At 39.9% G+C, this 25,710-nt stretch overlaps 1 protein-coding gene across 3 annotated transcripts; it reads right to left on the reverse strand.

Moving 5' to 3' along the window:
* Positions 1–951: 951 nt before the first annotated feature.
* On the reverse strand, positions 952–25,054 carry LOC121089176 (solute carrier organic anion transporter family member 1C1-like). 3 transcript variants are annotated; one of them, XM_040596178.1, is made up of 15 exons: positions 24,946–25,054; positions 20,641–20,795; positions 18,145–18,286; positions 17,924–18,056; positions 15,675–15,793; positions 14,715–14,861; positions 14,500–14,598; positions 12,903–13,148; positions 11,843–12,007; positions 11,164–11,359; positions 9,531–9,693; positions 7,950–8,134; positions 5,074–5,138; positions 3,007–3,124; positions 952–2,223 (listed from the first exon to the last, which is right to left on the reverse strand). In XM_040596178.1, exons 2-15 carry the CDS (start codon positions 20,770–20,772, stop codon positions 2,007–2,009), a joined length of 2,127 nt encoding a protein of 708 aa, XP_040452112.1. In that variant the 5' UTR covers positions 20,773–20,795; positions 24,946–25,054; the 3' UTR covers positions 952–2,006. The 3 variants fall into 3 exon arrangements, with proteins under 3 accessions (XP_040452112.1, XP_040452113.1, XP_040452114.1); XM_040596179.1 differs by lacking the exon at positions 24,946–25,054 and adding an exon at positions 23,135–23,325; XM_040596180.1 differs by lacking the exon at positions 24,946–25,054 and adding an exon at positions 21,788–21,900.
* Between the last annotated feature and the right edge of the window lie 656 nt (positions 25,055–25,710).

The following is a 25,710-nucleotide window of genomic DNA, read 5'->3' on the forward strand; positions in this document are numbered from 1 at the left end:
GACCACAATTGTTTTCAAGGCTGGCAACAAATCAAAATGTGCTTTCTCTCTCTACCCTCCATCCCTCCCACTCCCCACCCCCCCTTGTAGGTGACGAGCTGCTGTGGCACCCAAAGGCAGCTGTGCTTTGCACCTGGCTCTGGCTGAAAACATTTTTTCCACAAGAAAGAGAAAAAAGCCTTGTTAAGCAGGTTATGACCTTGTGCCAGCCTTTCTCTCTGCAACCAAAGAGGTCAGTATACTGACACCTCCTTGACCTCATAAGCCTGGATTAATAGTTTCCTAAACCTGCTTCAGGACATAACAGCTTTTTCTGGCATTGTTGATTCCTTGTGCACCATTCTCATAACCTGTCATCTAGAATTAGGTCTTGTTTTCAGTTAAAAATAGCATATTTTGTCACATAAATTGTGTTTTCAAATGTTGCAAATTTTGGATTAAAAATATCTCACCCAAACCCCTGGCTTTAAAGGCATCATAGGAAATTGTATATGCATCAAGATGTGTTAATAAAATATTATCTGGACAAAGCAGCTGGAAGACAAACAGAACTAGACAGTTGCAAATACTTTCCCTGCCAAAACTCACTCTCACGTTCAGTAGTCAGGTAAGATCATTCCTTTAGGTCCCACAGGTCATTCCTATGGCTGTATCTGGATATGTCAAAGCGTTTGCAAATGCAATTGCAAGACAAGACCATATCAGTTTTGCTAGATAGAGAAACTTCGTCTCCAGTAAATATCACTTCATTTGGAAAAAAGCCCACTCTTTTCTCTTCAGCGCTGCTGTCACTACTAGGTGATTGTCATGATGGACAACACTTATTTCAGAACAACTCAGCATTTTGCTCAATGTACTTTTTTTATCTAACGTGTCTATTAACCATATCCCACTAAGCCCTGAGCATATATTTTAAAGTATCAACAAGAGAATTCAATCACTGTCGTGAAATGGTCTGCAAGTAGGCGTCTTTTTATTTAAAGTAGTAACAGTTGTCCAGCTCCAAGTGTCGCGAATATGATGAACACAAACCAACAAATACACAAACCCAACTTTGAACCTATGAGCTAGAGGCTTGAGCTGAGAAAGTTTTCAGGTGCATGAAAACACAGATGAGTGCTTTGACTGCCTGATGATTGAACTTTTCCCAGAACAATAAAGGTAAGTGTACAGAGTATTTGCAGAGGTCATAGGGATAATGTTATTGTTGAGTGTCCTCTGCTGGATAGTACATGACATAGCAATAAAGCCACGAGAATATGTTGGATAGATTTTGCTTAGAAAACATCACTATAAAATTCAGATTTTTTCTTATGTTTCGTAATCAATTAACTAAAAAAATCAGTTTTAAAAAAAAATGCTACAACAGATTTTTAAGAACAACTATTTCCTTTATTGCAACCTATTTGTAGCTTTAAGTAGGCATAACGTTTTTAGCTGAGCTAAGATAATATGCATTTTGGAAAAATACTGCTTTTGTCAATTTTGTGATGGGAAATTGTTGCAATGATTCATTTAGATAAGGTGGAAATGTTTTTCTTGAAGGCTTTGGGTTTATGAATCTGATGAAATCAAAAAGCTGCTGTTAGCCTTGAGCTTGTCATTCCCGTGGCAGCCTACTGCATGGATCTGCATACACAGGATCAGTATCACATTTTGTGGGCCTTTGGCATGGGGCTGTTCTCCCAGTGGTCGTCTTTGACCCCACTAAAAAATGTAGCCTGGCTCTGTCAGAAATGCCAAGGAAGGCTTTTCTTTATCTGTGGAAAATTTGGTTTGGTTCATGTCACTTCTCCTGTCTGTTATTGGTAACCAGGTACATGTAAGGCACTTTCACACTTGTATGTTAGTTTTTATTGTTGTTGATTGTAGGTTTGCTATCCTGCTATTTGCAGTTTTGCTTTCTGAAGGTTGTTACTATTTATTAAGTAGTTATTCATAACATTGTGAAAGTTGTTTCTAACAGAAGCTCTCCTGATTCATGTGCCACTGGTCTAAATGACTTTCTAAATACACGATTCATTCTCTGCATCAGAAGAACCTGGCAAACGGGCTTTGACCTTGCAATAATCTTCTTTATTCATAAGACATTCTTCTCTTCCTCCATTCTCTATAGGCGTGGAGTTCTTATTTTGAAAGTGTTTCTTTATCAATATAAAAAAAATGATTGCAATCAAGTAAGAAGGACCTCTTAACACTGCTGATAAACCAAGGTAGACATACCTGTGGGATAAAGCATAGAAGACAGTGCCAGGCATTGAATTTTTCAAAGATATTGAAGAAAATAACATCTTTTAAGGATCACATATATACTAAAAAAAGCTCAGGGGAAAACATTAAAACTAATCGTTCGTGAAAGGTACCACAAACTGGAAATTTTTGCTAGCAAAAACTTTGATTAAGGAATTGATAATACTCTTTGCTTATGAAGGTAGTTGCAAAGTGAAGCTTCCATCATCTTCCCTTTGTTTCTGAATATATACTTTAAGTTATTAGACTTTTTAGGGCTAGAAATATATTGAGATCACTAAAGTGGGCTATTGTATGTTAAAATAAAAAAAACACACCAGAAGTGCCCAAGGTTAGGGTGAAACTGAGAAAAAATCTCTGGAATATTCCTCCTGGAGGAATGCGCAAAGTTAACATTCTTGCCAGCATGAACAAGTGGCCAGCAAACAAGCTTTCCTCTTGATGGTAAATCATACAATCCTAAGTCTTTTAAATTGACTCACAGGATATTAAAAACATAATTAATTCCAGAAATCTCTTTCATTGATATTAAATTATTTTTGCACAACATAAAAACTGACTAAACCCCTAAAAGTTTAAGATTTGATCTTAAGATTTCTCAATTTCAGGAATTTGAGACCCAAATCTGAGTCCAGTGTTAGTATCTGACCATAATTTTCGATCAGTGGCCTCATACACTGCAGTATAACACAACAAAGCATGTCTATCATCTGTAGAGAGGAAATGCATAAGACTTTGTGCCCTAATTTGCCTTACCTGTATGCATTGGAGTCGTACAGCCTGCAGGCCCCTCGCTGCCCACAGCTTGTGCTTCCCCATTTCAAACATGTCTTATCAATCAGTGCACCAAAATAAACCGGCGCTGGAATCCCACCTGCAAGGAAACAAGCAAAAATGTCACAGGATATCACAGGAAAACCCGTATTTTTAGAAATCAGCTTTGTATTTTCTTAGTGGTAAGTTACATGCTGCAGTAGTGGCAATAGGTGGATTGGACTGTGGGGAGCTTTTCCTTTCGTTTATCAGAGTAACTGTAGGTTACTGTAGGACACCCTCTACCACCCACCACAACACCCTGTGTTGTGGGGATCATCAGTCCCCAGGAGATGTGGTCCGATGGGTTTGGCCAAGCTCCTAGTCATGCACATTGGCTTTTCAAACAAGGCTCTGAGAGCCACCGCTGGCTCCCAGTGCATGCTGAGCTCCTGCACGGGAGAGCTGGGCTGGTTGTGTGTTTGGAGCACTGCACTGATGCATAGTTCCCTCCTATGCATAGCTTAAATTATCCGCATTGCCTGATAGTCCCTTCTGTCTGGATGATAAAGCAACCAAAATCCTTGGTGTGACTTGCCCAGACATGAGCTTATGCTTTACTGCAAAACGTGGCAGACATGGGACAAAAATCATAGCCTTGCTGAAGTAAAGGCAAATATTAATTTCAGAGGAATCTAGGTTTCAGTGTGTACAGGAGACCATGTCTCACATTAGCTTTGTTCCTACAGGAGTATTCTGCATTCTTATATAGGAAATCATTTTGTAAAGACAGGTACACTCTCAGCCTGCTCTGCCCTAGGGCTCCTGTGAGTCTGAACTCAGCAATCTATCTATAAAGGCCTGTGTATTATTATCAGCAGTGCTGTAGTCAGGGTACGATGGGACAAATGCTCGTTTTGGTGGTTCCTTAGAGAAGGAAAGCAGGAGCACATCAGACTTGATCTCCAAGTCACTGAACAGAAATGCCAGCTTTTTTTGAATCAGAAACAGTGTCTCTATCCCCTTCTGCAATGGAGGGAACATGCTGGCTCAGTGTGCTGAAGCAGAAGCCTATAGAAAGGGGACAGTTTTCATAATGCTTTTTTTGTTTTGTTTTGTTTTGTTTTGTTTTGTTTTGTTTTGTTTTGTTTTGTTTTGTTTTTCTTTTCCTATGGCCAAAATGGCTCCAAGAATCCAATTGGCATTGCTTGTCCTGAGAGCTGGGGGAAAAAATTCTGCCCTTCCACTGTGTGATGAAAAGAGTAGAAGACAACAAAGTGTGGATACACCTTCCTATCTCAAAATGTCCCATTGCAATCCAGAGCAGAGAGTACAGCCCTAACCTCGCTCTGACTGTAGACATTTGAAAGCAGCTGTTCATTTCTTAGGCTTCTTAGCAAACCCACAGGGCTTGTCTCCACACACATTTTTCTACATTTCTGAAATGCAGGTATTCCTATTCCATTGACAAAGACAACAAGAGGAAACAGAGAGTTTTCTTGCCTGCCTAGGCATCTTCATCATCCATCTCATTAGCAACTCTCAAATGAAAAAGGAAAAAAAAACCACCATTGCAGCATGTTTAAAGGGAATTGTAATCTAAGCTGTCTTCTACCAGCAAAGCGAAGTTTCTACATGGAGAAAACATTCTGCTATGAGCAGAGTTGTATCAGTGTTGAATGAAGTCCTACTAGAGTACGGCTTCTCAATCTGGCAGCATTGCGTCTCAGTGAGCCACTGGTTGAATCATATTTGAAATCTTGTTGTGTTGTTTAGAAATTCAAGGTAATACTTTAGGTTTTCTTATAAATTCTTCCCATTTTAGAATACCAGGCTCCCAGACTGCAACACCTGCACCAATCAGCAGGTCAAAGATTTTCAGAATTGTTAGCTGGTCTCCCAATGAACTCCTGACTGAATATCGGACCTTCAGGGAAAACCCAGGATCTTCAGGAACAGCCCAGGATCTAGAAGCTGTTTCAAGGATACATCTGGTTTACAAATGGTGGTTGTGTTGGTGTCATTTAAAGCCATACGAGCAAGCATCTCAGTCAGAATGATTTCTCTTACCTAGAATTCTCATAATGAGTGTGTATAGACCAACTGCAAGAGATTTCAACTCTGGCTGAACACATCTGAAAGAAAGTGAGAAGTATGAAGTATTTTTCTATGTAGTGGTTAGACATGTTTATTAAACTACTGTTAGTTACCCTGAATTTAATACTCTTAATGACAGAAAGCTAAGCTTTGGAAGGAGACTTCTTCCTACATCTGAAAATACATTAAGTGGTATAAAAAAGGTGAATTAATCTATTGTTTTCCATCACATAGCTCCTGGGAAGTCCACTCACTAAGCATAATGAAAGAAATGAAGTTTTAAAGTCATAATCACAGCCTATCCTAGTCTTATTGAAATGGGCTGTCCAACTGTCTCAACCCCTGGCATACATGTTCCTCACTTGGTGGGATATACCTTACTCACTTGATGGGAAATATCATGTTGACCTATAACAAAAATATTGCAAGTACCTATGTTAGTACAGCGTCTTTCTACTCTCAAATGACATCCCTCTGCACAAATGCACATCTTGAAATACACAATGCCAGCTGGCAATATGCCCATGTTTCGTGGGGAACCACATCCCATCGGCATCAGAAATAAGCACTGATCTTGGATCCATTATACATCCAGGCTCTGCCGCCTCCTTACAAATATTAATGTCTTCAGCACTCAGAAAGGTGTCTTACAGACACGAGGAAGGAAGAAGAGTTCATATACCATTTTCTATGCTCAGTGAAGATGACATAATGCTCTTACGACTACCATTAAATTTGCCACTAATGTATTTTTCTACTGAGTGAGTTTTCTCTTCAGGTTATTGAAAGGTGTAGAGGAATGAAGGTGGGTTAATTAGCATTGATAATATACAGCTGTGGGCTGGCTTCAGGGGAGTGGGTTGGCTGATGTGGATAAGGTTCAGCTGTGGATGGTTCTGTGAAAAGGTTGAGAGCCAGTGAAGAGGGAGCAGCTGAGGAAGAGAGAAGAAGAAGCAGAGAGAGAACATGTGCCCTGGATGAGGTGAGACTAGAAGGCAGCAGAGGGACTGGCATGAAGAGTATGCTGGTATGAGATGGTAAAAGAATTTGTTGCAGCTTGATAGTTTGGAGAGTGCTGTGACAATTGGTGCCCTGTGTAAGGACCTTCAGATTATGAGACTGAGTGTAACGAGTGGTGACAGCGGTGATGGCTGTGCCGGGGTATGTTTGGAACAGCAATGGCAGTGACCCAATGTAGTGAAGACAGGCGGGGATCGCCTGTGATCCAGATCGTGTTGAGATAGGCAGGAAGAGCCTGGGGATCTGGATCAGACACTGGTAAAGGTGAGCCATTGGGATCAAAGAGAAGGAATCCTGACTGCTGTGGAGTTAAGAGACTGAGGGTAATGGGTGATAGCAGCAGAGTACATGGCCAGATGTGGCAGCAGCCCGCAGTGGCAGCGGGTCCGGCTAGACAGCAGTGATGGCTGTGCCGGGGGAAGGCGCAGGAGCAGTGCGGTGCCGCGGGTGGCTCCTGCTGCTGCTTGGCCTGGTGGTATTCTTGCCAGTGTTTATGTGCTCGTTGAAGGTGTCTCCAGTTGTAGAAGAAATGGGTGACCACAAGGATGTTGAGAAGTTTTTCAGAAAACAGAATGATGTGTTAGTGCTGTATTCTAGATCTGCTGCAAGCTCACTCAGGTTACTGTCCAGTGTGATCCAAGAGGTGAAAGGACAAGGTACTATAAGTTCATCAGAACCCCCCTCTGAAGAAATCAAAATCCTAGATGCTAAGAAAGCAGATAAGAAGAAAGGTGATCAACCTGCAGAAGATGAAAAGCCTAAGATAAAAGTGAAGAAGGAATATAAGTAAGAGTTCAGGGACAAGTTGTCCAAACTGTATGAAAAGTTTATTTGTAAAAAGGTATTTAACAATCATCATAGCCTAAGGTATGAAATGTTAAAAAGGAAAAAAAGGGTGTGTGTGTGGGGAATTGTAGAGGAATTATAGAGTACTGTATGAAAAACTTATTTGTAAAAAGGTTGTAATGATTGTTAAAAACATAAGGTATGAAAATGTTTAAAAAAGAAAAGAAAAAAGGGGGAATTGTAGAAGAATGAAGCTGGGCTAATTAGCATTGATAATATACAGCTGTGGGCTGGCTTCAGGGGCGGTGGGCTGGCTGATGTAGATAAGGTGCAGCTGTGGATGGCTCTGTGAAGGTTGAGAGCCAGTGAAGAGGGAGCAGCCGAGGAAGAGAGAAGAAGCAGAGAGAAGAGAGAGAACACATGCTCTGGATGAGGTGAGACTAGAAGAAGGCAGCAGAGGGACTGGCATGAAGAGTATGCTGGTATGAGATGGTAAAAGACCTTGTTGCAGCTTGATATTTTGGAGAGTGCTGCGATAGAAAGGTATTTGCTAATTTGTATTTGTGGTTCCAAATCACATCCTGGTATGCCTGCACTCTCTGTACCTTGACACATATGATCATAGGAGCCTCAGGCTGAGCCTTCATATGTCCTGGTTTTCCAGACATCTGATAAGCACAATCTGTTAGGGCAACCCCAGATTCAGAAATCCTGACAATTGCATGGCAATTTTCAAAATCCATACAGCCAGAACATCCAAGCAGAGAAAGGATGTGTTCTGGAAAATCTGGGTGTATGGCAAGTGTAAGAGAAACCATTTCACAACAGCTGGAAGCAACACACTAGAACTGACTTACAGACAGCAGCAAAGTGAGGTTTGATGCTAACAGCTACAGAAAAATGTGAAATGACAATTCATTAAAAAAGGTATATTATACTGCAAGAGGGTTTTTTTTCCCGAAGGGAAAAAGAGAAATCTAAACATAATTTTGATCCCCTCATTGGAAAGCCTCAATCTTTGGTACACAATTAGTTTTACTTACCTAAACATAATCATGTATGCTGGGGTGCCTCCCAATGCATAACAAAAGCCACTTATAACTTGTATTACTGTATAATAAATGAACTTCATTGAACAATCTTTACTTTTCGGACATTGCCCCAAGGTGGCAGAGTTATTTCCTGTCCATGAACTGCTGGCTTCAAGACAGCTGCAGTTATGGAAGACCTGGAAGACACAAAGCAGATTTGGTAGGACACTGCTCATGCAATGGGGAATCCTGCCTTTGGTCACAGACAGAGCCTGAAGCCTTCCTAAGCATCCCTTTCCAATCTTATTTTGCCTTTCTTGAGCCAATGGACAGCAGCTTCTTTTCTTTCCTATAGGCAGCGCTCAGTGTTGGAAGGGACATTCTGTGCCAGCCTGTTTTCACCAGTGGTCATACAAGCCCTTTTTGGAAGATGTTTGGAATAGCCACGGGACCTTTGAGGCTGGCCTCAGCCTTTGTGTCGCTGGAGGGCAGTGGAAGTAGCAAAGCAAGGCTCAAGCCTTTTGCTGTTAGGTGACACTACTTGTTAGCTGGCTTGTCTCTGTGAAAGCACCTGGGTCACAGGTCCCTCTCTGCTAGTACTGATACACAAGAGGTACCTCACAGCTGTAAGTAGCAGCTGCCTGTCAAGACACAGCTCACGCAGAGCCCTGAGATAAGAAGTAGGTGTGCTGATAGCTTAGGAGGAATAGCTTTTAAGCAGGGATTCAAGGCCTTGAGGGCATGCTGAGGGAAGGGGAACTGTGAGCCACAAGCTATAACCTCTACAGAAGCAGACTGGTGTGGGAGGTAGCAGTCCCACTGCCACAGATGTGTTTGGCCTTTCTCCCCTGCCTCCCCCCTTAGGGTTTTAAGCAAAGAATGTGTTTTGGAGATGACTGTAGACAACAGATAGAAACCAGTTGCAAAGAAAAATCTGTTGGAGGGAAAACTGAGTGCAAAAGACAGCTCCAGACCATGTATCTTCTGGAGTGATCATCTTGCATCAGAAAACATGGGAATTACTCAGTCCAATGAAGGTACGTATCTGTGGGCCTGTCTGGGACTCCGTGCGCTAGCCCCAGCTCTTGGTGCCGAGCAGAAATCAATCAGCTATAGAAATAAGCGGTATCCTGCCATTCCAGAGTCTCACACGGAGGAAACAAGCTGCTTCCCCTCAAATCAGTCTTCATACTTACACATTAATGATCAGTATCGGGGAAGAATATACACTATCTTAGGGACTGCTGGCTAAAACCTCAGGGCAGCCAAACTGAGGTTTACAAAAGGCAAGCTGTGGACAACCTTCAGGCAACATGTAACAACTTTGTTTTGTTTGTTTCCCCCTCCTGTATTTAATCTACAAAAGACGAAAATTAATAGCTACAACGAGGAGCTAGGGCTTTTTGCTTAATGCTCGGTAACTCAGAGAAATTTCTATGTCTTCTGTGCTGTTCATAGCCAGAAATCATAAATACTTTTCTGACTGGTCCCCACTAACTTTGGTTTTCCTTAAATGCATTATACTACAAAATTTCTGACATTACGGGGGAAATAAGCTATTAGAAAACCTCAGAAACTGAAGCATGGTCTTACTGTGTTCTTTCCATGTCCCACCGAAGTCGTGCACCCAGCTAGACAGGCCGAAACGTATGTGAGTCCATTGTCTCCACACACAGGATCCCATGCTTTGGAGGCACATTTGCAGTCAGAGTTGCACTCAGAAAATATGGCATTTTCATTGTATGGAATGGGTTTGCTTGGAAATTAAGTTCAGACAGGTGTAAAAGTGTAAGAAATTTTTAATTCAGGGTTGAGGTCAGTGTAGTCCCTTCTGTGCGACAGTGTTGCTGTCCTGAAACCCCCCTCATACATTTTCATAGCTGAATCTCTACAGTATTGATCTGTTTGTTTGAGATTCCATCCTACTTGCACTGATATGAAAGTGATTACTAGATTGGAAAGAATTTTAAAACAAAATGTTGCTATTGATTATAGCTGGCAGTTGTATACAAAAAAAAAAAAAAAAAAAAAGGAAAAGTTGAAAGGCTTTGAGAGGTCAGCTAGAGTACTCCCTAATTGGATGCAGAGCTAACATCAGTTAACACAGTCTTATCCGGTACATCTTTAGATGCTGGTAAATATGCATCAGGGATAGAAACTAGATTTCCTGGTCTCCATAGTAAAAAAATACTCCTCTCTTAAAGCCTAGCCTAAGTCTTCCTAGAGGATATGGAGAATGTAGTATTCCCTTTTACTTTCAGATGTTCTTTGGGTATTGATCTGTAACAAAGAGGGATGTCTTCCTTCATCTTCTCCTTTCTGGGTTAAATAAGCTTATGTGCTTGCCATTTCTTTCATCTCTGTGCTTACTCAGCATATTCCACTAAGTCCACCATTTGCATTCTTAGTGAAAGCATTGCAGAGTAAAGGACAAGCAAAAATTAACCCTCAGGTTCCAACACATATAAACCTCCTTGGCATCCTGCCTGTCCAGTTCCACATTTTCAGCTGTGAACCAGTATGATTTGATACATGAACTAGAGTGACAAATTATTGAACTGTGGGTGAACTTCAGGGGGAGGCAGACAGGTTCAGACTAGCCACGAGGTACTCTGAGCAGGCTGGACATGAGGCAGTGACATCCCATATGCTACTGTGGTGCTGGGCTGCTTGAACAGCCAGATCCTAGCATGCATCCCCTGTACTGGTACCTTCACTCACTCCAAGGAAAAAAATAACAGCCTGTAACTTTTATACCCTGTCTCTCTCCTGAGAGGAGAGAGCATCTTCAGTAGGCATAAAAGCATAATTTTAGTTTACAGTAGACTGAGAGTCTAGTACGTTGCAGCCTTTTCATCTCTGTGCAGCATATGCTACCAAAGCTCTGTTACATATGCTTCGCTGTTTTACTGAATACACTTCGCTAGAAAATTGCTTCTTTTGTAGAGATAGCACTATGTGAAACAGCAATACCAGCCCACATACAGCTAAACAACCTACACCAGGAATGATGTAATTTTATTTCTAATTAATCTTTAACCAGTGTTGTGCTTTGGCAGCCTGACACTCTGCTGACCAACAAAACTATCACAATGACACGGGGTAGCATTCACTTTCTCTTAAGCATTGCAAAAGAATGTTCCTCTTTTAGCATTGATGTCATAGTACATTTTTTGAATTATTGCTGCCATGGAGAAAAAAATACTCTTCTTCCTTTTATACTCACCCTTCATAGGACACTGTCATTCCCGCTACCACATGGTTCTCACAGCCAACAAAAAAGTGCAAGAGACTGGTAACATAGGCCAAAAATGACATGGTAAATGCAAACTTTGTTGCTCCAATGATGCTCATTTTGTACTTTTTCATTATGAGTCCTCCTAGGAAAATTCCAATACCTACAGGAGGTAAGGATGTCAATCCTGAAAGAGATTATAGAAAGGGGAATGTTAAAATAAGAGTCACAATGGGCTTAAGAGCCAAAGTCTGTCCTCAGGTTGATGTCCCTGGCTGCTTCTGTTATGACGACTCTAGGTGACTTTGTGCTCAGCCTAATCCCTGTGTTGTATATGCAATTTCTGACCCCCCAAATCCACTTCCATAGCAAGGCATTGGTCAGATGTTGAAGCAATTAAAAATCCCACACCACATTTATTGCATATTTGGGATGCCCTTGTGATAATACAATAAATACGACATGATACAATATAATAATTTATTCTGGTCCCATAGACACCAAAATTGTACTTCGTATGCTGCTATTATATAACTCAAGTTCAGGAGAGACTGGCATTTACATCAGTCTGTTTGGCAAGAAATTCTGTCCCAGAAAAAGCATGCCAGAACTTATCCCCATGCACTTCTTATAGCATAAACAGCCATTGCTCATGTCAGGTGTAACTCACCTATTAGAAAGTTAGATTTAGATGTAGATTGTCCATACTGCTGTTCCATGTACTTTGGTTTGTAAGTCAAGAAACCAATAAAGCTACTGAACTGTAACACTGAGCAACACAAAAATGTAAAGTACATTCGATTACTCAACACTTTTTTCAGGGATGTGCAGAAATCTGAAAGAAAGGGATATATGAGTTGGCTTTGAAAGATGCATGGCATAATTAGTGGTGAGTAATCTACAAAATTTAGGGCAAAATCCTTCTCTCAGCTGTGCAAGTGCGACTCATACTGTTCTTCATTTGTATGTGAGTATCTTAAAGCAAAATCATGTTCTTGAAAAACACCAGAGGTTGGGATACAGGAAGAAAATCCTAAAAGAACACAGAAGTATGGCTTAAGGCCTGGGTGCTTCAGTGAGATCTGCACATCAAAACTAAAGGGCTCCGCATAGCAAAGACTTCTTTCAGCTTACATGAATATTATCACAGGTTCAAGATTAAGTGACAGCTGCCTTTGTGGAGATGCCCAATGTCGTCTTCTAGGATCTGAACAAAGGCAAGAGAATTTGACTAATGATGCAAAGTCATCTCTTCCCGCCACCTTTCCACCCCTTTCTTAGCCTAAGGACTGCACAACCAGGGCTGATATTCAAGCCTGCTGTAGCTTCCTCAGGCAGCAATGTGCTTCAGAGTCTCCGTGAGCTGTACGATGATCAGATGAGTAATTTGTCTTTCATTATTGCAAAAGGAACCCCCTAATATTTTCTTCAAGTTCTGATAAGTTTTCCACTGTTCAAATTTCTTCTAGCACAAAATTTTAGAGGTAGGTGCCACCCAGGTGATGATGCATTGCAAGGGATGCATGCAGAACCTCACAGTCTTGAACAAGCTCTTTGACTTCTGATAAACTTTAGCAGATCCCTCCTTTCCTGCGGTGAGTGAACTGGTTTAGACTGAAATGCAGGGTTTTAATAAAATTAAAAAAAAAAATAATTTGCAGAACTATTACATTCCTGCTGTAGATTATGCCTATTGCTTGTCACATTTATACAACATGTGAAACACTTGCCTTTCAGTATTACCGACCACTTCTTTGGCTTAGGTTTTGCAGGAGCAAGTTTATTCCTTGTGCTGCCCATGTTTCCCAAAAGACTGTATGAAGTTCTGTCATTATTGGCTTCCTCTGGCTTTTCCAGACTCTTTGGCAGGAAGCAAAATGGAATAGCAGCTATAAAACTGGCTACTCCACCTATTAAAAATCCAAGCCACCATGCACCCACCCAGCGGGAATCTTGTGGGGTGATAGTGATGCTTCCTAGAATTGAGAAAAACAGATGCAAGTTACCTAAATGAAGAAGTTGAACCTTCTCTTTGTCTGCATTTTTCAATGTCTGATTTTCTGTGGTAATGATAATCATCTATGAGACACCGTTCATGCTGTGAAGGCATCAGGAATCATACCCTGGATGGTGTTATGTTTGATCTGCCTTTTTACATCTTATGATGACTGCCGTTTTGTGACATACATGGCAACACAGAGGTCCTTATCCAACACACAGGAAACCAAAATAGGTGCAGACAGGCCCCAACCAGGTGGTCCTTTTAGGGCTGATACATTTCTGCTGAGACCATCCTCTGCTAACCTGAATTGTGTTATTAAGCATATGGGCATCCTCTGTGGCATCGGCAAGATTAGCCATGACTATAAACATTGTATTTATTGCAAGGAGGATGCGACTGGCTGGTTGCGTTTTTAGGACTGTCACATGCTAGCATATTTGGTGGTGGACCAACACTGTAAGGCTTTTCAGTGTGACCAGGATTGGCTCACTGTTATGCATATGTAAAGTCAAACATAGGCTTAACAAAGGACAAAGACAAAATAGTTCGTTTGTCTAACTATAGGCGATCTCCTGAAGATCTGAAAACTTCTCTGTCCTGCTAATCCTAAAAACAGGATCACCCACTGTTGCTGCTACAGAGGGCCTTTTCCTGAAAAAGCCATCACCGGTCTGTATGGCCTGACACCCCATCAGTTTGGTCTGGCAGGTGGGGAGGTGGGCTGGCCAGGAAACACCACCTTGGAGATGGTTCCTGCCTCTTCTGGTGAAAGGAAATAGGATGAAGGGCCACGGCCACCACTTAGGGGATTGCTATTCCCCACTGGCATTTTGCAGATATGAATACATGCATGTGTTTTCTTTTCATCTAAATAAGCAAAGGCTGACAAAAAGTGTACAATGTACTTCAAACATTACATGAGTAGGAAGTAATGTAAAATGCTCAACCGAAAGGGTGGGAAATCCACCAAAGCTGTAAAATTGCTATGCTAGCAGAATCCTTTCACTAAAGTCCCCGTTTAGTAAAACATCTCTGTTCTGTGAAAGTTCTTGGTACTAACTTTAAAAGTTAAACACGTATTTTAGTCCTTTAATCCTAAAACACAGTTCTAAAATATGTTCCCTGTCTAATTCTGCCTTTACCCTAAAAGATTCCAGTAATTTAACAAAAATGTAATAAAACATATAATAAAATTAACAAAATAAAAATAATCAGATATAAATTATATTAATGTAGTTAATTTAATAAAACCTTATACAACTGTGTAGAAGAATCTGTTAGGAACATGTATTAACTTACTTTCACTTTTCGTCTATTTTGCTTACCTAAATCCACAAATCCAATATCCACATACAGTTTTGCACATAAAGATCCCAACAGGAAACCGAACATTGGGCCCAACATGGCTATTGTGTGCAAACATCCTGAAAATATAATGAGGCAGATGCTAGTACGTTTTAATGGTTGAATGTTTTCTTCTGCAGAGGGTGATTGGCCTCTTATACTAGGAATCCCTTCGTTTACTTCATGTTGAGATTACCTACATATACAGGAACATTCTCTTCTTTAGCAAAATCATCAAGGTAAGAGATGCCCAGTGGCGTTATTGGTGTCTCACCAATTCCACGTAACATGTTTCCCAGTAAGATATATACCCACATATATGACGATGGTTCCTTCTCACAGCCTGCAGATGAGATATTACATCTTTGTAACAGAATAGTTTAATGGGAAACAGTGACAAAACACAGGAAATTCAGCACATGAAATTATTACAGTTTAGTATTTAGGTATTAACAACATTTCCTTATGGAAGATTAATGAAAGGCCATCAACCTCATTATACTTTTTAATATTTTTTTAATAACCCTTTCCTCCTCCTCCATTGTATTTTGTTTCTAAAAACACAGATAAGTATCACCCATTAGAAAAAATGCCTGTGTAAAATAAAATGACAGATTGATATTGCCATAAATATATTACCTGGCATATAACATGTCTTTAACTTAGGAAGTCTGAGATGGTTTCTGGGGCACAGCTTGGCTCTTTCTCTACCTATGTCCCATGCAAAGCAACATTGAAAACAACTATATTCCATATTGTAAGCAAGATCATAGAAATCTCCATTTATTTCCAGTTAACTCAGTGCAGTTTCGTGTTCTGTCATGCTATCTTTTCCACCTTCCCTACTCCAGCTCCTGGGTAACTGAATCCCTTCAAACACAGCCTTACCATCCCCTTCAGCGTTAGGCTGATTTTACTGTAATTTGAAAGTGTGAACACAGGAAATTAGGCATCTGGATCCTTATAATTTGTGTTTGCTGGATGTTTATTCTCCAAATGAGATGCACAAGGTGAATTTAAGTGTTGGTAATGTTCCCAGACAGACAATGAAGTTAGAAACCTAACTAAGCATCTTGCATGGGGCAATGATTTACTCCACTTGCAACCAGGAATAAAACTAGCTCCTGTATTTGTACTTCCACTTACAGGTCCTTACCTGATTGGGAGATTTCCAACATCTTCGTTTTGTTCACATCTTGATGTAGGGAACAAGGATTTATGCTTGAAGTTAAGTTGGCTGAAGAAGCTGCATGTGGTGCTGTCTCATACTTATAACTGAAAACACAAAGTAGTAAGTTCAGAAGCAGTGCTCACTAGGGAAATACTAGAATAGTAGGGGAGGAACCACTTGACTGCGGTTTACCTAAAAAGAAAGGTAACTTTGTTTAAAGTTCTACTGAAGAAGCAAAATAGAAGATTATTCAAGCATATTTTGGAAAGTCAAAACACTAAAAAAAACAACCAAAAAACCCCCTAGAATAATCTGTCTAAAAGACATAACCTTTTAAACTGTAAAATTCAAAAGGGCTTTTGAAAGTAATTCATATAGGATCGAACTTCCAGTGTCAAAATTTAGGCTCAGGTCCAAGACTGGTCCCTGTCTAATTGTTTAGAAGATCAATTCTTCTGAAAAAGAGGAAACTGTTGTGTGTGAGTGTAAGCCCTCCTTTTCATCCTACATATGTATTTTGGGCTGAGGGGGGAGGAGAGGGATGAGGAGAAATAATCCTCAAGCAGTACCCATTTGTCTGATAATTGGCATTGGCTTTAGAAAGAGCTGTTGTATAGCATCAGGTGAACAAAATTAGTGGCTAAAAGGCACTCTTTAGCTGTGTTTACGGGGAGCAGGGCACTGCTGTGGGGAGGCAGCTGAGCAGTTCGGGTGCTGGAAGCTGCTCAGCTGCTTTAGCATAATCCTTTTCCCAGATATGAGCCCTGCTGAGGTGCAAAGTGCAATTAGCTTAAGCAGAACAGTATAGCAAAGCACACATTTTGCTTCTAGGAACTGGGCAGCTCTGTTAGACCAGGCAGGCTTATATTTCAGGTTGAAACAAAAAGCATTCATCAGGAGAGACAGTGCAGAACAGTTTCCTTATAAAAATACAGGCCCAGGTTCATCACAAACTGTATGGGTTTCCAGTGGAGATGAGCAAGATACATAGCTGTCTTAAGCAGTGGAAAATAGAAGGCTGCTGCTAATACAAAATCCACTGTCATGATAAAAAGCATTCCTCCATTTTCTTTTGACAGTAGTATACCTAAAATCATTCTAATATATTTAAGAGAGCAAGAGAAATATGTCTTACTCTATGTGTTGCCACAGTATCAAAGCTATGGCTAGAAATGTTACATGCATATAAGCAACGTGCAATAATTCTCTGAGCCTGGAGGAAATGAATAAAATTTAGCTTAACCAGACACGGAAAATAAGTTTAACCAGTCGTATGCCTTTGGAACAGGAAAAAACGTGGTACCAGTTCTACCAGCACTGATCTACCTGCAGACTCTGAAGCTGAGAGGCTGCTTTGTGTGAGGGGTAGCTGTTTGCCACAGAGACCAAAACACGTCATCTCACACAAAGCTCTGGTTTCTTCTTTCAAGGAGCAGGAATTCTTCTAATGAGCATTGTTGCAGGTTGGCTTCTTTAGCGAGTAAGCTCTGAATCCCTGATTTTACCTCAGTTTCCTGTTACTGTAAATAGAGCCATATTTCAGGTAGGGATGTCACTCAATATGAAGTTACCTGCTCAGTGCTTGGAGATCCTGTTCAAAACAGCACAGACTTATCCTGGAAATTATATAAGTGGATTTTATATTCCTCATAACTTTACCGTGGTTCATAATGGTTTGACTTTCCTGCCGACATGATCCTGACATCTCTGTTAGCAGCCAGTAAATACCACATTCTTAGGTTAAGACTGATTTTCCCAATAACCTGTTATTACAGTTTGCCATTCAGGAAGAGTATATAATTCATTCAAGCAATGACATGAGCCTAGCAGCATGGTGGAAGACTTTCAAAGAATGATATATTTTGTTTGAAACTTGAGTTTTTGTAACATTTTCATAGGTGTTTCCTCCTGAAAAAATAAAAATTCTAAAGATTTTGTAAAATCATTTCCCTCTTCATCTCTTTTCTGAACAAGTTTGACTGAAAACTAAAGCATTGTGATTTTCCTGCTTTTGCAAGAAGTTGAACTTTTACTTCAGAGGAGCCATATTTTTCCAACCAGATATAACGAACAGTGATGTGTGTGTTAAATGTGATTCATTGCACATCAAGGTGAGGTTCTATAGACCTTTGGTAATCTAAGACTCAGTGTACATCAAATTTTATTCAAAAACTAGAAAGCAGTATCCAATTCCAGTGTTAGGCTATCCAAAATGATTCTTGATCAGTACTTACTATCCCATGAAGAAATGAGGCATTGCTGTTAAAAGACTTCCCAAAGCCATGGTAAAGCATCCAACAGCTATTACTTTGGGCCTATGAAGTTTAGCTCCAAAGTAGCTTACAAATGCAATTACCAGCAAGTTACCTGGAAGGTAATAAACCAAAATTAGTGCCAGATGTTGTGCCTCATATTTGTCTGAACAATGTTCTGCACGTTACAGAATATAAATTACCCATCTCAAAGCTTCCATCAATGAAACCAACAGTAGATGATGTCAGGTCAAACCTTCGTTCAATCTGGGTGATGGAACTTTTCATAATTGTACCAGACAATGCTTTACTGAAGTAGCTGAACGATAAAGCAGCAAGAAATGCCTGAGGAAAGATTAAGAAAGAAAATGGGAGGTAGAGGCAGAGAAACTGGTCACAGAGGGATCAAATATGTTTAAAACTGTGTGGAGCAATCATCATCATGTTCTATGTTTGTTACTCAAATTGCCATAACAACGTTGTATGGGAATTTTCACATATCCCAATGCTACAGAGGGCCAAGGTGGTCTCTCAGCACTGTCTGTTCCCTGCTCTGGTTTTTGCTTCTGGAGAGGCTGGTGCTGGGTGCTGCCCTGAGAGCAGCTGCTTGCTTTGGGGTTCAGGTTTGTCATAGCCATCTTAACGGCCAGGAAGCCTCATTTTCCCTGCATTGCTGGCCAGAGGTTTTCCGAAGCAGAAATCCTATGGACTATGGAAGTTAAATCTGGCAGACTCACTAGGGACTACTTACCTTACTGACATCCTGTGGTTAAATTTATCAGAGCGATGAGGCCCAGTGTTGGGCAGCCAAAATGGCGAGATTTCTAGATGTTGCAGAAAAGTAAAATTTGCCAGAGGTGAGATAACTGATCATGGTAGATTTACTGATCATAGTCCAACCTAAAATTAATCTTGGTACCAATTCTCTTCTGCTTGGGCCACAGGTCACTTATTTTAGGCCAGGTCATAATGGGTTCTAACTCATACATACAGCTAGCCATGGCATCAAAATTAGGGCTTTATTCAAATTTTTATGGTATCCCACTATGTGGAAAGCGGTACAGAATGATTAAATTAATCTCTGTGTCAGATGATATATTTTGAAAGGTGTTGATTATGGCTATGTTGCCTGTATACCATATACTTCATAAGGGAAAGTTTACTATCCTTTATAATTTCATAGTTGTTTCCACCAACACACACTGTGGCTTTTGTGAATAAAGATGTATTTGATAAAAAGTTAAAGTAGGTTGTTTAAATATTATCCAATTATTTCAACACAGTCTAAAAGACAAATAGACTTATTGCTCACTGGGTAAAAGTTCTAATACAGCACAGTGTTGGGTAAGTAAACAAAAGTAAATATAGATTAGACTTTGCAATACTATCTACTGTAAGAAAGGCAGTGAATTCTGGAAGTAAAACCTTGAAAATAGGTACATTTACTCTCTTTTTGTCAGGAATAAGGACAAACATCTCACATGTGTGGGCTTTGTCCTGACAAGTTTTACATTTCCTGAGCTAGACTGGCAAAAAGTCTGCAAGAACCAACTTTCTTGCCTTTTGCCAGCTGTGCTTTCAGGGGTTTTGGCTGAAATCACCAACTGCTGATAAGCATGAAAACACAAACAAAAATGGCTTGGGTATTTTGGGTTTGAAAATGCAATCCCCAGGTAAACCACAATACATTTGATGGGAAGACGAGGGAGGATAATAGTTTGTCTTTTATTACCTCCAAGGTATTGTGTCTATTACACTTTAGTTGCCATAAAGTTAGGCATGGACCCACATCCTTGCAGCATTACCCACATATATGATGGTAAAGTTAGACCTGTGAGTCTCCCAGGGAGATCAGATTCTATTTTTGCAGGTCTATATGGGTGGCAAATGTGAGTCAGATAAAATAAGAAACATAACAACTTTTGCCTGATATTTGAACTGAACTATTTTGGAAGTCTGAGAAGTTTGCAATTACCTATTTTCTTCCACTACTCTTTCATTTTACAGAGCTTTTTATAGAAAGAAATAAGTCCCTGATTGCAACTCCATTGACCCTATGGAATTTAACCTGAGATGCAGCTGGCTGAAGTATTATACTCAAAGCATAAACCCAAACACATCAGTGTCAAAAGAAATCTTGCCTTTGTAGTATTTGCATCTCAGCCAGAAGCAATAAATACTAAGGCTTTAATACAAAAGCAAAATTCTTATTAGTTTACTTGCTTTGTTCCGTCAGTTCTTCTGGTGTGCTCCTGAAAGCTTCTGTACTTGTGGGAATCAATGGACTGTTTGACCTACACCCTGTACTACATAAAAGTCCTGGAATACAATTCACCTCACCCTATTTTGGCCCTACAAGAATGGGTGGTGATAGCAACCTCCAGACAACACTGTATCATAGCCAAATATTTTAGGCTGCAAGTTTTCAAGACTCTCTAGCAAGAGGTTGCTACCTCTCTGTAATTACAAAAAAGGGGATCCACCTATGAGTAACTTGAGAGTAAATATGGTAGATCAGGAATTTTTATTTTCTTTAAGACAAAGATAGGATCCAACCATCCCCTGTACTTTCTGTGTATATTCAGTTCCAGAAAAGATAGGGGGAACAGGAATGAAGTAATCTGGCTTGTCGTATCCTGAACAACATTTCTTAACATATAACAGCAGTAATTGGTGGTGATATTATTAAGGAACCAAACCTTCAAGCCAGTACAACAGGAAGTCTTCTTTTTGACTGGTAGATTTTTTTTTGCTTCATCGTCCAAAAACTGGGAAGGTTCTGCTTCTTGATTTGAGTCATCGTCATTGCTGGGTTTGGTTTCCACTGTCATGGTTGATTTCTTTATTGAGTTTTCTGAACCCAAGAGAAAAGAGTAGTAAATAAAAAAGCACATAGGCTGAAACAGAGTTGCTTAAGGACCTTTCTGCTGAAACAGTAGTTAAAGGAAAATGCTGCAATATTGGAACTGAATCTTTTCATTGGAAAGAATTTGATTCAATGACTTCGGTATTTTGAAGTATATATTTGTAATTGTAATTTGAATGTATTGTAATTTAAATTATGAAGTATCTTGTTTTAACATCTTTTCCAGGTGAAATGGTTCTTCACTCTCCCCCTTCTCCCCCCCCCCCCCCCCCCCCCTTTTTTTTTGGTGGTGGGGTCTATAGACTTTTCATGCTAAAAAGACAATCTGCACAGAAGAGTAAGAGACAAAGTCTCTGTTTAAAACTAACTGCAAGGGTCAACAAGCATCAGTGCTGAAGCACAGCGAGTGTTAGAGAAACTGAATTTGCAGGCCATGCAGCTTAAGACTCAGTTGTTTTGGCAAGACCTCTGTAGTAACATCATCCCATCTGACCAACTCCTTCACACTGCCCTGTTGGAAAAAATTCATAATGACAAAAGAGTTTATTGTTTTAGCTGACTGACCTCCTATAAGGATATCACATGTTTTTTCTTCTTGCAGTAGTATACAGGGTATCTCTAGTCCCCTTCTGCTTGCAGAGGGCTGCCTACATCCCGTAATGCATGAAATCATCTGCAACTCGGCAGTTCAGCAGAACTGCTCCAGTTCCCCTGGGAAGAGCACACCCTGGAGCCATAGATGACAAACCTTTATCCTCCTTTGATATAACATATTTTTTTATTGTTGAAAGCCTTGTTTCATTATTAAGTTGAATTTGATTCTATCGTAATGAATAGTATAATACTTCACGTTTTTCTCAGTTTTTTTAAGCTATATCTGAGAGATGAGTAAGCAATTAAAAATAACAGTTCAGCGAAGAGCTGTAATGGAAATCTATGCATCTATTAAAAAAGTTTATTTAAAGAATGAAAACACTTGCCCGTTTGTGCAACTCCAACTACAAACAGAACAGATTTCTGAAGGAAGATCCTGATGCCACTGTAGGAGCCCCTTGGAAAAAAATGGGTCACTTGAAACAAACCCTCTTCAGATCTGCAGATCTTGACACACAGGGTGGATAGCAGTATTGGAACTAATGTCCTCAACTCAGAACTCAGAAATCATAGCTCACAGGAACTAATTTATTTCACCTTTCACAGTAGTCTCCTCATTTTAAAAAAGAGTGAAGAAGAGAGAGAGGGGTGCAGAAAATCACACAAAGAGGTTTTCCATGCTTGAATGGAGCTGAAAAAAGTTGGATGAACTTTTCCAATGCTGGAAAAAGTCCATCTGCAGTTGCAAATTGCTCTGCTGCAGGCCATGTGACAGAGTAACACTTGTCAGAGCATTTGAAGGGTAGGCATGATGGTGAGGAACGTTTTTCTTCACTCATAAGAGGGTTAATACCTAAGTATGATTAAAACAAATATACAGAGTTTTAAGCAACTTAGTTCTTAAAACTTAAGTTTTAAGCAACTTAAACTCCTGGTCTTAAGTTCATAAGCATGTCCCTAGGTACTACCACTGGCATGAAAAACTTCTTTCTCTTCCCACTGATCATATCTGCTTTCCAAATTCTTTACTCATGTGAGTACCACTGCTTCTGTGGCTGTGCTGTAAGTCTGGGTCAGAACACATATTTAAACAAAAAAATAGCTGTTCCTTCCCCTTGGCTCCTCAGACAGATAGGAACAAGAAGTAGATGAAAGAATTTATGTTTATGAAATTATATTCTTAGTGCTCAGGAAAAGTTAGTACACAAGCACTTTTGAGCATCTAGTCCTCTGAAATTTATCTGTCCCTATGTAATCTGAAGGTAGTAGCTTATCCTGTTATCATGATGCATTAATGACTACAATAAGATGCTGGGGTAGCATGTCATTGCAGGTCAAGGAACTAAACTGGCTATTTTGAGAGTCTGAAAGTACAGTATGAATTGGAATCTCAGTATGAGAAAGAGTGAAGGCAGAGAAACAAGAAGAGGCAAATCAGAGAAAAGAGTAAGACAGTCAGGTATCCGTACATGTAATTGAAGAAGTTTAGACACTGGGAGGCTATCCAAGTAAGTGCTTCAGAGAAAGACTATAAAGGCACAAGAAGGGAGGACAGTAAGATTGAAAATTGCGAGCAATAATTGTCAAAGAGTAGGTTAAGCAGTTAGAGGTGAATAGTGAAAAAGGCATCTAGAAGCAGAGATTAGGGTACCAGGAAAGAGAAAAGATTAAAAAAGAGAACAAAAATAAAGTGAAATACAACTTTGTGGGGCAAAAGACTGCTTGATACATACAGAAAAATGTGAAGCCAGCTAGAAGTTAGTTGGCTTAGTACTGTCAGTTGTCAGCTCCTCCAATGATCCAGGGGAAGAACTATTGAACAAGAACAGGGGTGACCAGCTTCTGTCAGTAGTGAATGACACATATCTTATTGTTGCTTTGCAGAGATGCTACTGGAGATGGTGCTGTTTTTTCCTGGGGAATGCTAGGATGGGAGGAAGGAAGCAAGAAGGTGATGCAACTGTGCTAGAGAAATGTTAGAGCAAGTTATACGCAAGAACCAACTGTTGGAACTCCTGGCAGCATCTCCTCCTATCCTCAGTTGACCCTGACCTACACAGAAATCTGTTGGAGATAGAAGAGATCAAGGCTGGAGAAATGCCATTCCACAAGAAGATTAGAAAAAAAGATAAAAGGTCAAATCATGATTGATGTCAACGTAGCTGTTGAGCCTGACAATTTCAAGTATTGATAAAGTGGCTATTTTAGATTTATTTCACTAGTAGTCTTTTCCATGCTTAATAAACCAAGGATCTGGTTACAAGCCAAGGAAAGGCTTGTTACCAGCCAAAGTATGAAACTTTCTGTACCAGATGTGTCCTCTCACTAACATGACTTCTCTATTAAACTTTGCCTGCACAAGCTGTTCTACTGTAGTAATGACCTGAAATAGTTGCATTTGCAGAAAGATGAGATCAGTCAAATAACATACTGGTGTTAAGTAGTCAATCAACCTAAACAAAAATCACCCTGAATTGCTTCTTGAGGGAAGAAAACAATCCTCTCTCCAAAAGCAAGCATAAGGAAAAAACCTCAATAAAACATGAAAAAACCCTAAGCCGTACTGTGAGAATGAAAGTTAACGCTCTTCTAATTCACTTTTACATCACACCCAGGGAACATTTGACAAACTCATTTGATCTTGTGCTCAGGACAGTCTCTTCTCAGAAACACTTTGGGTGGGGGAAAATCAAGGGTCTTAACTAATAATCAGTGTGGATCATTTGTGTTGTGGGAGCTGAGAGCTTTCATAGCATCATGGGAAACACACAGCACCTTGCAAGATCACTCCAGAGTACAGCAGCCAGCCTTGCTGAGGACAGCTGCAGACTTCTTCAGTGCTTCAGGGTACATGAACGTATAGGGGCCTAATTCTCTGCCTGTTAGGTAGATTTACTCCCTAGTGAACATTAAAAAACCCGTAAGCTTGGTTTTCCACCCCCTAATTATATGTAAATTACAATGAATTAAAACACCCATTTAAACACCTTAGCATGAATAACAGGTAATTAGTTCCTACAGGTTTTGTAGATTCTTACGAAAGAAAAATATAAAGACATTTAAGGAACTTTCAGAATCCAGCAAAGACACTGTAAGTCCTTGGGCAGTTGCACTCTCAGGGGCTAGATTGCCATCCAGTAGATTAACAAATCAAAAATCAAGAGCTACATTTCATTTGGTAGGTTATGGAACTGTATTTATTTCCCCCAACTGCAGTGCTAATCCAATTGCCTTATTAATTTTTAAATACGTTAAGGGATTGTAGTAAGACCTTTTAAGTTAACCTAATAGGAAAAATGAGTATCACAGTGCTGTGCAGGCCTCAGTGCCGCTTGCATTGTTCAAGATATATGTTACTTACTGTTCAGAGACACTCATACAAATTTATGATGCGCTCATTAAAGCATTGACACTTACAACAGGAATGTTACTGGCCACAGCAAATGCAACTGATACTACACAGGTAACGTTCATTAGCTGCAAACACTAAATGGCAACATTTTAAGGTTAAGACAAACAAAAAGAATATTAAAGTGGTTCCTACCTAGGTCCAGTATCCACAACAACAGCAGTTATACTACCACACAAATGCTCAAAAGTCAGACTATTCTCTTGTTAAGCAAAGCTGTGCTGGTACTTAGTAGAAGAATCATTAACTTCTAACACAAACTATGGTTTAGGCAGTTTTAATCTTGTCTCCTCCCAGTTCTGCCCTCTGTTAAAGGTCCCAAAATACATGTTTATCCACAGTGGTCAAAAATTAATTAGATAGAAAATGTGCAAGTGTGTTCCTTTGGTATACTCTTGTGAAACACCATTTTTCCTGGGCTTGTCAAGATCATAATAGTTCATACCATCTTGGCATTTAAAAATGGGGTGTCCATACTTTAGAAGTGTTCGTGGTTATTGATAGCTGAAATGTATTTTGGTATGAAGTGTTATTTTCATAGTCTATGGCTAAAGTCCATTCAGCTAAGACAGCCAAGGACTTGCAGGAAGAGAAAATCTAATGCCTTGGGTATATTGAACAAACTGGATGTCTGAAAAACGCTCGTGCTTAGAAGACTGTTCAGATTTATAGTTCAGTGTTATCAACAGCACAGGCAAACCCAATGTGAAATTATATTGCTGCTATGTGTACTTTGGAGCAGCCCTTTACCTACTTACAGCTGCAGTTCAAGGAAACCTGAACTTTCCTGAGAAGTATTTTATTTGACTGTGCCCTTGTTGTGCATTATGAATGATTCCTGAGAGGACTTTTAGTTAAGAGAGAAGTAATTCTTAAAGCATGTGAACTATGACTACTGTC

This window comes from Falco naumanni, chromosome 5, assembly GCF_017639655.2.
Source record: "Falco naumanni isolate bFalNau1 chromosome 5, bFalNau1.pat, whole genome shotgun sequence".
NCBI lineage: Eukaryota > Metazoa > Chordata > Aves > Falconiformes > Falconidae > Falco > Falco naumanni.